Source organism: Pholis gunnellus, assembly GCF_910591455.1.
Source record: "Pholis gunnellus genome assembly, chromosome: 5".
Classification (NCBI taxonomy): Eukaryota; Metazoa; Chordata; class Actinopteri; order Perciformes; family Pholidae; genus Pholis; species Pholis gunnellus.
The window spans coordinates 22,134,290-22,147,321 of NC_136531.1; the positions used below are offsets into that span (position 1 = coordinate 22,134,290).

General features: G+C 43.0%; 1 protein-coding gene across 2 annotated transcripts; it reads right to left on the minus strand.

The window, feature by feature from the left end:
• Nucleotides 1-693: 693 nt before the first annotated feature.
• Nucleotides 694-12,286, minus strand: rhot1b (ras homolog family member T1). Of its 2 annotated transcripts, XM_079160323.1 has the most exons (20): nt 11,945-12,286; nt 10,914-10,972; nt 10,678-10,759; nt 10,477-10,520; nt 10,328-10,381; nt 10,155-10,207; nt 9,477-9,585; nt 7,934-8,035; nt 7,670-7,768; nt 7,469-7,577; nt 7,228-7,348; nt 6,713-6,797; nt 6,181-6,326; nt 5,786-5,886; nt 5,399-5,529; nt 5,130-5,213; nt 4,406-4,528; nt 4,127-4,329; nt 2,567-2,689; nt 694-1,951 (listed from the first exon to the last, which is right to left on the minus strand). In XM_079160323.1, exons 1-20 carry the CDS (start codon nt 11,979-11,981, stop codon nt 1,834-1,836), a joined length of 1,983 nt encoding a protein of 660 aa, XP_079016449.1. In that variant the 5' UTR covers nt 11,982-12,286; the 3' UTR covers nt 694-1,833. The 2 variants fall into 2 exon arrangements, with proteins under 2 accessions (XP_079016449.1, XP_079016450.1); XM_079160324.1 differs by lacking the exon at nt 2,567-2,689.
• Between the last annotated feature and the right edge of the window lie 746 nt (nt 12,287-13,032).

Sequence of the window (13,032 nt, forward strand, 5' to 3'; positions counted from 1 at the left end):
GAACTAAAACATGCTTTAAATACCATCTATGTGGGTCAAATCCATTATTAGTCCAATAATAAAAACACACTGACGAGCCAAGGGTGCTGTTGATTTACAGAGGTATCAGCTTGATGAGCACAGTTCACACATTGTAATTTTATTTTTCTTAATGAGTGGCTTTCATTTGGAGAGATAAGGCCTTTTTGTTTAAAAGCTAAATGGGTTTCACACCTTGATCATATCTTTGTACTGTGTTGTATAAATACAATAAAGATACTATATCTTAGCAGTTTCACTGCATTTTAAAGTATACTTTACATGGCTGCCACTCGTCTTGTTGGTGATGTATTTTTCAAGCAATGCTGCCCTCTTGTGTCAGCTTGTTTCTTACAATTTGAATTTACTAAATATAACCTATAATCTTGTCAGAAGAGGATAAAAAGAAAGTTGATTTAGTGGGGATTTATCAGATACAAAAGCATATTAAAGAAGCGCCGACGGTCACAAATAATTTGCAACGCTTCCTTTTCGATATTTAAAGAACACTGTCGGCATCACTGTCCCACAGCTGTTAAGAATAACAAAGAGACAAATTACCTTAATGTATTCACACGAAAGCAGGCCATTGCTTGGCTAAATTGTTAAATCTCTTAGAAACTGAAAGGAAATTCCATCACACCAGATGTCATACAGATATTTGTTTATTGTAAACTTTTGGAAAGGCAGGGCTGAGTGAAAACATCACACTGAACCAATTGCATGGAAATTAACATCTGGGGCCACATTATTGCATTTTCTGCGAGGGCTGTCAAACTTCACCAGTCTCTTTCTCAGCACTCCTGTCAATAAACTTGACTACTACTATCCCTGGATTATTGGGAGATGGAAAGCAACGTGGAGAAGTTGGCATGATGGTTCTTTTGTACAGTAAGTTGTAAAACGCTGGAATGTGATCGGAAATTCAGAAGCATGCAAATACAAAATGTACAGAGTGAATGAAAAGTGTTAAATGTTAAATATCTTAGCACACTGAGACACGCATTCACACACACACACACGCACACGCAGACGCACACACATGAGCTGATGAAAAAAGTGAGCAAGATCGCAGCAGACTCTTCCACACATCCACATCCACTGATCAAACCCTGACCTGCTGAGACGTACAAATGTTAAAAATAAAGTGTGCATCCAAGTGTTTAGGCCTTAAAAGGCAAACGGATTTCTGTCATTGTGAATATCATGTGTGATTTCATAACCATGCTGTTGAGCTACTTATACCTTTGCATTCAGTGTTTTGAGTTTGAATCAGACATGGCTCTTTTGAACAAAGACAAACAAATGTACATTCTACTATATTATATATACTATTTACACACAGTTCAGTCTAGTAAAAGCATCGGTGTTATTGCAAACCTCACGTATCGCAATCCCCATCGCAGCTGAAATTGTTCATTTCATTCAGCAAGCAACCAAACCGCTATATACGTATGCAACTCCCTCATGTTAGTCACTACAGCTCATCAGCAGCTTACCCTCATTTTAATATAAATATAGATATATTACTTTGCAAACAAACAGATTCAGGAAATTAGCAATTTTAGTACAAAATTAAATATTGTTCTGTTTTTATTCCCACGAAGAGAAATCGACAATGGAATGAAAATGCAACAAAAAAAAAAACACAAATGTTTTTGACACGTTTCCCCTTCCCACCAAAACAAAACAAAGACAGATTTTCAGTAGATTTTCATTTACTAAATGCAAGATGGACAGCCTAATGCCGTGACAGGTCAAAATAGCTCTGTATGTACCAGGGGGTAAAGAGGGTTGGACACGGGTGCCTGAGAATCACCGTGGTTTGAGCAGCACCCGGTACATGGCGAAGCCCAGCACGGCAAACACCGAGGCCCCGACGCTCGCTTTCAGCCAGAAGGTCGAGCTCTTCAGGTCTGCTTGGCTCACATGTCTGTTAGACAGAGAGAGAGACATAAATACAGAGAGGGGGGTGAAGGGAACGACAATAAAGAGTACGGAGATATAGAGACGACGCGTCGCTGGGAAGGATGATGTGAAAGTAAATAAGACGAACCAAAAGACAATATGGATGAAATGACGGAGCAGGGATGCAGCCTTGAGACATGCTGAGGAAAAAGCCAGTCGAACAGATGACGGACATGCAGGATTATAGTTATGACATGAGACAGCGAGACCAGAAATTAGCTGTGACATGTTAGATGAGACGGCGGAGGCGCAGCGACACGAGCAAAGACGACGACAACAAGGAAGTTGACACCGACCGAATGACAACGAGACTGAGATCAGAATAGAGAAGTACATGCTGTCAATCCCACTGTAGTACAGGAAGCAACATCCAACGGAAAATGAAGATATCAGAAGGCGTTCTTAGATGGGAAATGACAAAGTCAAAGGACTGAAGTCGGTGCCTAAAAATACAACAGCTTTGCAAAGAAATGGAGAAAAATGAGGAGAAATGAACGTGACAAGCGTGAGGCGACGAAGCCGACCAATCAAGAGACTGATCGGGTGTAAAGAGAGGGTTGTAAAAAAAGGTAAGAAGGACCTTCTGAGTACAACAGCGTAGAGTTTGGCCCTGACCGTCTGCAGCAGCTCAGAGTTGAGGAAGTTCTGACACAAGCAGAAGGTGCACCGGTTACAAGTGCACATGCAGCGCAGCCGAGCGTGGCTGAGGAGAGATATGGGAAGGACAAAACACCAACACGCAGTTTAGATTTAAAACACAGAAGAGGAAGAAAAGCAAGATAAAGAGTTTTAAGATGCCACCAACAATGAATGAGTAGCATGTGGCTCATCGCCAGGGAGCCAGAATCCATGGGCGACAAGGAAATCAAGTACACTAATACAATCCCTGGATTATTCTCAAAATACAGTTGAATAATGCATAATAATAATACATCTTGAATGTGTGATGTGCAGAGAGGCACTGCAACCCGTGAGCCTCTGGGAGAGATCAACATGACTGCACAGCAGGGAAACACGTTTACTCACAGAGCTAAACGCTGTGCCATCAGAGAGTGAAAGCACCGTGTCCAGAGGGCAGCGCAGTGGATTAATGTAGACTGAAGTGCATCACGTCTGGTACGGACACTTGCAGAGAGTCGGAGCTTCCCCCCAGAGGGAGCGGCTTTATCCACAGGCACTCACTCAGCAGAGCTTTGTATTTAAACTGTAAACTAGCACATAAGGTGGACTGCAGAAGAGGAAGAAAAAAGGCTTCCCATCTGCACACAGGACTTCCTGTCATTTGTGACCCAGCTGCAATACCCTTATTTACACACTATTAGGAACAATAGTGAGTGATGTACGGAAGCCCTGAGACAATTTTCAAAGTCTGATCTGAATAGTTTTCTCTCGTGCGTTTATGACTTAAGAAAAACGGTTTTGGCGAGTGATTCATGTTTTCTTCCAGGTGAGTTTTAATCTCTGCATGCGCTCTAAACACAAAGTACATATATTGTGTGCGAGAAAGTTATGAAAATTAAAACTAACTTGGCAGCCTCTTGTGGCTGAAATGAGTACTACAACAACAAACACTTGAAAGTATTTAGTCAAGTTTTTCCACACTTTTCACAGATAATGGAACAAATAAAGATTATCCTGGAAAAAAAACTATTATACTATAATTCTGAATTCATAAAACACACAAGAGAAAGCTATTTAGATCAGACTTAGATCACCAGAAGTCTTTTTTTTTTCTCCCCACTCGCCTCTCAGGGCTTCAGTAGTGATGATTTGTACCAACGGTCATACAGAATCCTAACATCATAGTTCTTAATGAGCTGGTTGCTTTACCAACAACACATGTGATCATAATAAAACACAACCTTCATGACCACAAACTACATCCCCCACAACTAAACATTGTAACCTTCATGAAGGTTTTATTGTATTACACAGCATCAGCTTTAGCTGGGTGTATACGATACATTGGCCAGCAAAGGACTGTATGTCCTGCTGTGACTCTAGAACATTTTAAACCAGAAGGTTGGGCCTATAAACAGAGAGAATGGTACAACTTGACTTCTTCTTTGCTTGGGCACCTGAAGTGCAAAAATGACATGTGCAAGTTCAACAAATCTAGATCAAGAGTCTCCATACTTACGGGTACATGGCCATAGTGGTAAGTTTGGTGTAGATGTCTCTGCTGGGTGCTGCTGCAGTGTTACAGGTGAAGGACTGGGGAGGTGGCATCTTGTGCTTCCTACAGAACTCCAGAGGACTGCAGCCGTACGTCTGTTTGATCTCGGGCAGGTCTGACTTCGCTGCGATCATCATACACGGGACCTTGCTGTCCATGAAGTATTGCTGAGGAGGGAAAGAGAGGGGCGACCGTGTTTAAGGTGTTGTTTGCCTTGTTGATGTAATGTACGCAGAGCTTTACCTTGAAGACTTTGGCGCAGTACTCAAAGGAGTACGGGTTGCTAACATCATAGACCAGGCAGACAATGTCACAGGCCAGATCGGCATCAGACAGGTAGTCGAAGTCAGGGAACACTTCATGAAGCTGAGGGGAGCGGAGGGCAGAGAGTCAGAAGACCACGGCCGAGTTCCAGCAGTTAGTCACATGTCAGATAGTTGCCAATATTCTCTGCGTTTACAATCACGGCATTTAAAAAAAAGAAAAGAAAAAAGGGTTGTCTATGAGTGTCATAGTGCTGCAAGTTGTTTCATTTTGGACGCCAGCATAGAGAGTGTGTGTGTGTGACGAGGTTATTCAAAAAGACAAAAAACAAGCGACAACAGAGAGGAGTGCAGTTGATGCGTTAGGTGCTCGAGTAAACTAAGACTATGTTTGAACTTGCTAATACTATTTCAACCATTGCTAAATGTGCCATTCAATGTTTTTGCCTAAACAATACACAAACGCATAAAAGTTGCCATATTTCATTCATGTGCTTTCAGTAGTAGTGCGCTGGTAAAAGCATTGGGTGAACATGAGAAGAAGATTAGATGAACAGCCAGGTAAGCACAGCCACCCTCAGGCTGGTGCACCACCTCTTAATAGTGATACATACACGTATGAATCATGTCTTTGAGTTGCAATTGCAAAAATAGTTTTTTTTATTAGTAATTTAAGTAACACAAGGGGTATCTATGAAACTCACAAGAAGGTATTTCTCCTGGCCGTAAACATAGGTTGTGCTGATGGCATAGTAGGATCGGTGTTCCTCTCGGATCGTTTTTTGGCGCTGGGAGGAGAAAAGAGACGTCACGTAAAAGCAGATCAGGACATAAAACGGACCGTAAACTATGATTGAAAGCAGCAGTGGGCAAATGCTGTTTGAGTCTGTATTGATACTTCTCCCAATTATACAAGAAAGAGAAGGATGTTGCGATAGTACACGTCTGTAATCCGGTTTTTATTTCCGTTTACCGTGTGGTTTCTACCCAGGAACGCTTGCAGGAAGCCGCTCTTGCCGCTGCCGATGTCTCCAAAGACATTACAGCGGAAGACGCTGCGCTGGGTCTGCTTCTTCTGCAGGTCAATCTTCTTAGCTCTGGTCACTGTGCAGGTGTGGGGGGGGGGGGGGGGGGGGGGGGGGGCATTAGAGGATCAGTTCAGACTGCTGCCGTCCACAACTCACGTCAGTCAGCAGCAACATTCAGATTTAACTGCCGTTTCAACTGTCCAATGGTTGGTGTTATGACAGTGTTGATTTACTGCGTTTTAACATCTATGTCAACTATATTGCAAGAAACTTGTCCACAGATCTGCAACTCAATTATTTAACACGAGTATGGAGAAGAAGATGTGATTCACCTGTAATTCCTGATGCGTGGGACTCCTGCTCAGCAACTATTGAGTAGCCGAGGTAACCCAAATACTCCAGGCATCGTTGGACATCCAGATACGTTGTTAACCTGAACAAACGTTAAAGGCAAAAGACACAAAACCAGAGATTAATTCAGTAAAGAAACCAACGTGACTGAGATTGTGTTGAATACATACGCAAAGGGAAATACTTGAACATTGGTGTTTTCATGATAATAACGTTGAAAGGTTCATTATATACAAAAATGTGTAACATTATTTTAGGGTGATGGCGTCATAAAAAAAGGACGACAGACATTCTAAGCTTTGTTCGAACACCTAAATAGAAGCTTTGAATGTAAAGTAATGACATCGTGCACAGCCCTAAACTCGTCGCCACTTACGTCCACTGGGAGAGATATCCCTGGTAGGTGATCCAGCCCTGGTCATTAGTGCAAACTGTATTATTGACATCTGGACCCCAGGGCATGTAGGGGAAAACATCAAACAGGTCCCTCGTCTCCTCCGGTGACAAGGCACAGTCACGGTCCTGATGAACGCAAAAGTCGGTTACTGAGAAGAACGGTTGCTCGGGCCGGGAAATATTTCCCTTAGTTTGCCGCCCGTCATCTCTACCCGAGTAAACAAACATGATGGGACTGGAGCACGCATTCACAGTTGGACATTAATCACTACAACAGAGCGCAGATCATGGTACAAGCTGACACTTTCACTCTTTTGACTTTCACTCTAACCTCGCGGCTAATTCTGCCGTCAATCCCTCCTCAGTGACAACACCTTAAGTCTCAGCAGGTGGTCAGCGCCGGCTGTGTGGGTGCATTTCTATTTCTTGTGCCGTACTGAGCAGCTTTCTGTGAAAGCCTCTCCGGGGCAGAGGGTAAAGCAAATGCAGAACCCGGGTTAACAGGATTATACCTTGTCATGTTTGTCAAAGATGCTCTGGAGGAAGAGGTAGGCATTGTGGTTGAGCTCGGTGGTGCAGTCTGGAGGGAGCTTCAACCTAGAGACAAGGATATAGATATATAAATATATATTAAAGTGAAAGGTACAGTCAATGAGCAGAACACAAGATAAACACAGGAAACATTTCTACACAAGATTAAATAAGAGGATAAATGTTATACTTTGCTTAGTAGTCCTCAGTAGAAATATTAGTAAGTGAGGTGAAATTGTGCATATTAATCCTTCCTTCCTCATAACTACAGTGTTATGTAAGGTACTGAATCTATTACCTCCTTTAAGGGCTCAACAGTGCTGACGGTTTAATCAAAATGAGCAAAAAGGCACCAAAAGTGAAAGAAGATGTTTAAATTGAACCAAAAAAAAGGGAGCATTGGGTTTGAGGAAAGTACAGTATTACCCTTGAAAGAGTAAGAGTGAGTCCCTAACCACAGTGAGGGAAATAAAAGAAGAAGAAGACTGAGACTCACGGGGGGAAGAGGTAGTCCTGATTTAACTCCAGGTCGTCGTCGTACCCAAACCTCCTCAGCACTGTCCACGTGGTTTCATGGCGCCCTCGCTGGATGAACAGGGTGTGGAGGAACAGGAAGCCTGGAGGAGAACATCACGGAAACACTGAACGACACAATCAGGACTAACGTGACCAGAGAGAGAGAGTGTGAGTGTGTGCATGTAAATGCGAGGAAGGAAGGCCGATCCGTGCATTCCTACCTTTCAGAGTGAGTCCGTTGTCGCACACTCCGTCGCTCATATTCTTCCTCACCACATTTTTCACATCCTCCAACGCCTGAGACTCCAGCGGGGTGTTGAAGCACGTCCGCTGTGAGCGATCAGACAGTCACATCATTTTGTATTTATTTGAATAAACCCATTGTTAACTCTGTCAGCTACAGCAGTCATCGGTCAACTCACCTGGAAGAAATTGAGCTCATGATCGTTGAGAATCCCATCATTGTCCAGGTCAGACACTTTGAAGATTCGAGTCAGGGCTTTGACACAAAGTGGCTTCATCTGGGAATCAAAAAGGAAAACTGTAAAGTTCCTTTAACAAAATGATTTGGTTATTCACCTGCTGACATTCGGTGATGTATTCCGCTTTTAGACATAACTCTCTCAAATGGAAATTCATACTTTTTTCTGATAACCACAGAGTTCACAGTGTATTTCTGCTCTTACGTCTTTCCTCTCCGGACAGTAAAGAGGACCTGTGGGGTGCAGGACTGCCTTTTGGGCGTAGTAGAACAGCTCTGAGATGTTCTTCAGGTTCTTTGCTGAACACTATAAACAAGAAAAATAAGAAGGGGGTTTAATAATAATGTACACATATATACAGGACTGTCTCAGAAAATTAGAATATTGTGATAAAGTTCTTTATTTTGTGTAATGCAATTAAAAAAACAAAAACGTCATGCATTCTGGATTCATTACAAATCAACTGAAATATTGCAAGCCTTTTATTCTTTTAATATTGCTGATTATGGCTTACAGCTTAAGAAAACTCAAATATCCTATCTCTAAATATTAGAATATCATGAAAAAGTATACTAGTAGGGTATTCAACTAATCACTTGAAACGTCTAATTAACTCGAAACACCTGCAAGGGTTTCCTGAGCCTTGAAAAACACTCAGCTTGGTTCAGTAAACTAAATCACACGTATGGGGATTATCACAATATTCTAATTTTCTGAGACAGTCCTGTATATACACCGTTATATACCTTTGACCTCCTTTCTACAACACTGTGTAAATACCCTTGTGGCATTAAAACACCATTGCAACCCTGTGAAAATACCGTGTCCTGGCAAAGCTCGGCCATCCCTGTCTGTGTGTGTGTGTGTATATATACTGTACATGTGTGTGTTGGAGCTAAGTCAGGGTATTAACAAACAGGATCTGTCTGAGCGACAAGCCTGGTTTAATTAACGGTCAGGTCACGGCGGGTGTTAAGTATTTAAATCCTCTTGGACAGTTGTTGTGCTTCCTCGTTGTAAACACTGAACAGGAGCAAAAAATAAAAAGCGTCTTTCATGGAAAGTAGAAACTAGAATCATCGCCTCGGTGAAGTTGCAGTTTACATCCATGTCTGTCCAAAATGTCATTACTTCATCCTATTTGACATTTGGGGCGAAATTGTCATAATTATCATATGAAGTCTTGCGTTATGGCCCCAAACAAGTGACCTTTGACCTTTTTGGACAACTTCAAGAATCACATTACCGACAACAAAAACGTTGTCGGTAATTGTACCGACAACGAAAACGCCATAAAGGGCTTTGATTGTAGTTAAAAACAACTTAACTCCATTTATTGAGATATTCATGTTTTTACACCAACTTAAGTTGTCGTCAGTAAAACACCACCAATAAAGTAAAAACAGTGTCTGGGTGTTAACTCAAAAACAATCCTGTTACTCTGGGCTCCTAAAATGTTTACACCCAACAGTTATTGTTGAACAAACTTCTTCCCCTCTTTATGTTCCGTTTATTAACGATGGAAGATATAGATTTCCATTTGTGTTTACGTCCCTTTCGACTTTGTGTACCGAGCAACACATCGATAGTCCGTCTGCGGTCTGAACCAACAGCGTTGCATTACTTGAATATTTAAGCATTCATCAGGCAAATGTAAACAGACCAGCACTCTCGCAGCATTAACTGCAATGTTTTACTATTCAGGAACAGTGGGAACAGTAAACAGAGCCACCGCTCTCTCTCTCACCTCGACGCAAGTCTCTATCTCACTGTGCCGGTTCATGATGGGCAGTATGGTCTCCATACTGCTGTGTTCCACCAGGTCAGACTTGTTCCCCACCAGAATCAGAGGAACCCTGGCGCGCGCGCGCACACACACACACACACACACACACACACACACACACACACACACACACACACACACACACACACACACACACACACACACACACACACACACACACACACACACACACACACACACACACACACACACACACACAGCATTTCATTTACAAGAATAAAAACATGTAAATCTAACAGTAACCTTTTGTTTTGTGCAAAAGAACACTTTTCTTTTCATGGATTTTTTGTATTTTCCTTTCAGAAACACCGTGACTCATTTCACCCTGAAAACAGCGCAACACAAAAGGCTGAATCTGCTCGTTTTGAAAAAAAAAAAATGCTGCATTTCCACTTCAGCTCTCCGCTCACAGAGAAGCATTTGTGAGACATTTTCCACCCCGTGACTGGAAGTCACCACTTCAAACCCGACCAGAAGGACTCCATGACTGGCCTCTTTCTACAGAAAACGGTCTTTTGCGGAGAAATTGAGATATAGGCGCCCTCGTCACCTCATATTTCATTGTCCAAAACTGGGCTGACAAAGAAAACGCAGTTATTTTTTCAGACATGTTCACACCTGCTGTCCTTGTCTGTGTTCTCAGTGATGAGGGGGATCCAGTGGCTCGTCACCTGTGGGAAACAAAGAGGGAGAGCAGATTCAAATGGAATAGATCATCACCCTCCAGTGTGCCACAAGTTTTACTGTTCAACAAACCAATTATGGAAATGCTAGGCGCAGCGGTAGCTCACCTTTTCAATGGAGGTCTTGTTGTTGACAGAGTAGACAATGCAAATCACATTTGCCTGTGAGAGAGACCAACACAGACACGCATTCGGTTTACAGCTGAACTCAGCGTTTCTCTCGAGGGTTAACAGGAAAGCACAACGCACTGACTGACCTTGGAGATCTCCTGAAACAACTGCTCGTCGGTCTGCTCGGCCTCTGCAGGACAAAGATGTGTGTGCACTACAGTTAAAACCAGGATCTTCTTTCTCAATGTGGCACACAAATATACAAACTTAGTATATGAATGATTTCACAACAAATGTCCCCACAATTCAATGCATTTGAATCCGAAACAGCCGTGGGCTTAACCTACCCGAGTAGTCCACAATGTGTGTGGGGACTCGCTCTGGTGTGACATCTGCAGGTATGGTGATTTCCTCAGCTCGGTAGGGAACCTGGGATCAACGTGAACATGTCTATGAGATACGCACACACGTTTGCAACCAGTCACAGGCACACACATCAATGGTGTCAAACTCCACAGAGGTATTCAAGGTACACATCATCAAGGTCTCTCCGACTGCCGACGTGATAAGCATTTGTCCTCACCACGGTTGGGAACTCCTCGCTGACCAGCGACATGATGAGAGACGTCTTCCCCACTTTGGCTGTCGAAGGAGGAAGAGGAGTGAGAGTTCAGTGCAAATGAGACAGATGCTGAGCAAAAACACGGCAAACTCAGAACAATTCATTCAATATTGTAGCTTTTGGGGGGGATATCATTTATTGATTTAACATGAAAATGAGTTATTGCGCTTAACAAGCTATGCAGGCCATGTGCCTGGGACACAGATTTCCCATTACGGACATCACAAACGCCACATTAGTTTCTTTATGGGCACAATCTATGAATTGAAGCATTCATGCCGGCTCTGTTTTTAAACCACCGGCCTTCTCCGTGTCGTCCTAATACTAAGCCGATAAAATACAAACTGTCCTGTTAAGACTTCAGAAAACAACAATTGTGAAAACAGCTGGGCTTCTTCCTGTGGAGAAAAACACACTTTCTTCAGGTGGAAAGAAGGAAAATAAAACTCTCTTTTCTATCTGGAGGTCACTTCCTGAAAAACCCAATGAGATTCCATGACTTCATTGACCAGAGAAGACCGAGATGTCAGAGGTCACCTGACAGAGCAGGAGTTTAACATGGCTTTCTTCTCAGCTGCAGACTGTGTTCACTACATGGGGTAATACACTTGCAACATCTTTTTCAGAGGTCGACACCTAAACATTAATTTAGAAGGAGCAACCTATTCCTAGTCTAGGTACAAGACACAATAAGGTGACTGCAGATAGTCGTGTAATGGGCCAATTAAATATCTACCCACTGGTTTAGAAAGCTGTGGCTGATGCAGGATGCATTTTATTTTGTCCTGCAATAACACTAATTGACAAACATACAATGTAAAACCGAATAACAGCCGTCACGATAGCAGAAGTTAAAACAATAAGGACGAGTGAAGTGACCATCGTGAGACAGAGGTCTGGCTGTCAGAGGTCCTCGCTCAGCTGGCAGGACCAGTGCAACGTGAACACGGACGCTGCAGACCTAAACACCGTCAATGCATAGCTTTACTTACGCTCTCCCACCAACAATATCCTCACGTCCTTGCGCATCCTCTTCAGCGTCGTGGAACTCGGTTAACTGGCTCGTGATGAACATTTACGCTCCTGTCTGGGTGAAGGAGACGAGCAGCCAGCGCTCCTCGGCCTGGCTCGCTTGCTAACGGCTACATTCGCATGTCAGCCCCGGTTTCCACTGGTTCACAACAGACGGTAGGTGCACCGTTCACACAGCTTTTACAAACCGTTAGATATACGGGATACGGACGCGGTGTTTTCACTAAACTCCACTTGCGAGGCAGGAGTCAGTCAGGCAGTCACTGCTGCTGCTGTGTTGAGCCAGCTAATATCCACTCCAACCTGACTGGTAGAGCATCAGAGGGCGCTCGCGCTTTACCCCACGCCCCTTCTGACTGTGATGGGCGAGCAAAGATCGTATATTAGTAACAGAATCCCACACAAAACAAAAACTCGCCCATCCATCTATTCCTATATGGTTCAGTCGCGCAGGTGAGAGCGTTTGCAGTAAGGAATACTATATAATAAAACTGTGACTTAAAATCAGTGGTGTATTTGTCTCATATTTGTCTAAGTAGCAATTACGTTCTATAAAAATGTTTTGAAACAAATTAAAGTCCTACATCCTGGATTTCAGTGAAAGTACAAGTAAGGGCAAAGTGTGCTTAGTATGCCCACAGTGGGCCAAAGGTGGGCAGGGCACACTCAGCCCACACTTTGGGCTCGGTGGGGTCTAAAGAAACTATCAAGAACCTCCAGGGAACATTCCCTTAAAATTAAGTGTTGCTGTGGGACTTCTAACAAAACCTCAAAGAACTCAGAGAGAACATTTCCTGAATGTTCTCTAAATGTTCTCGGAAGGGTTTGAAAACCCTTTTAAAAAACGTTCAGGGTTTGTTCCCTGGAGGTTCTCTGGTTTGTAAACCTTTAGACAACATTAAGAGAACCTTTAAGGAACGATCCCTGGAGGTTGTGTAAAGGTTCTCTGAAGGGAATGTTCCCTTAAGGCTCTCTGAACGTCTCTAAAACAACCTTCTCTAAAACAACCTTCCTAGAACCTTAAGACAAGCTTAAGAGAACGTTTTCT

What these genes read in the sequence shown, in the direction of transcription:
- rhot1b (XM_079160323.1), bottom strand. Translation starts at nt 11,981, where the DNA reads ATGCGCAAGGACGTGAGGATATTGTTGGTGGGAGAGC. An exon ending in ACAAGACCTCCATTGAAAAG is followed by an intron (nt 10,208 to 10,327) that starts GTGAGCTACCGC and finishes TGTTTCCCACAG; the next exon opens with GTGACGAGCCACTGGATCCC. An exon ending in TCCTGGGTAGAAACCACACG is followed by an intron (nt 5,214 to 5,398) that starts GTAAACGGAAAT and finishes TTCTCCTCCCAG; the next exon opens with CGCCAAAAAACGATCCGAGA.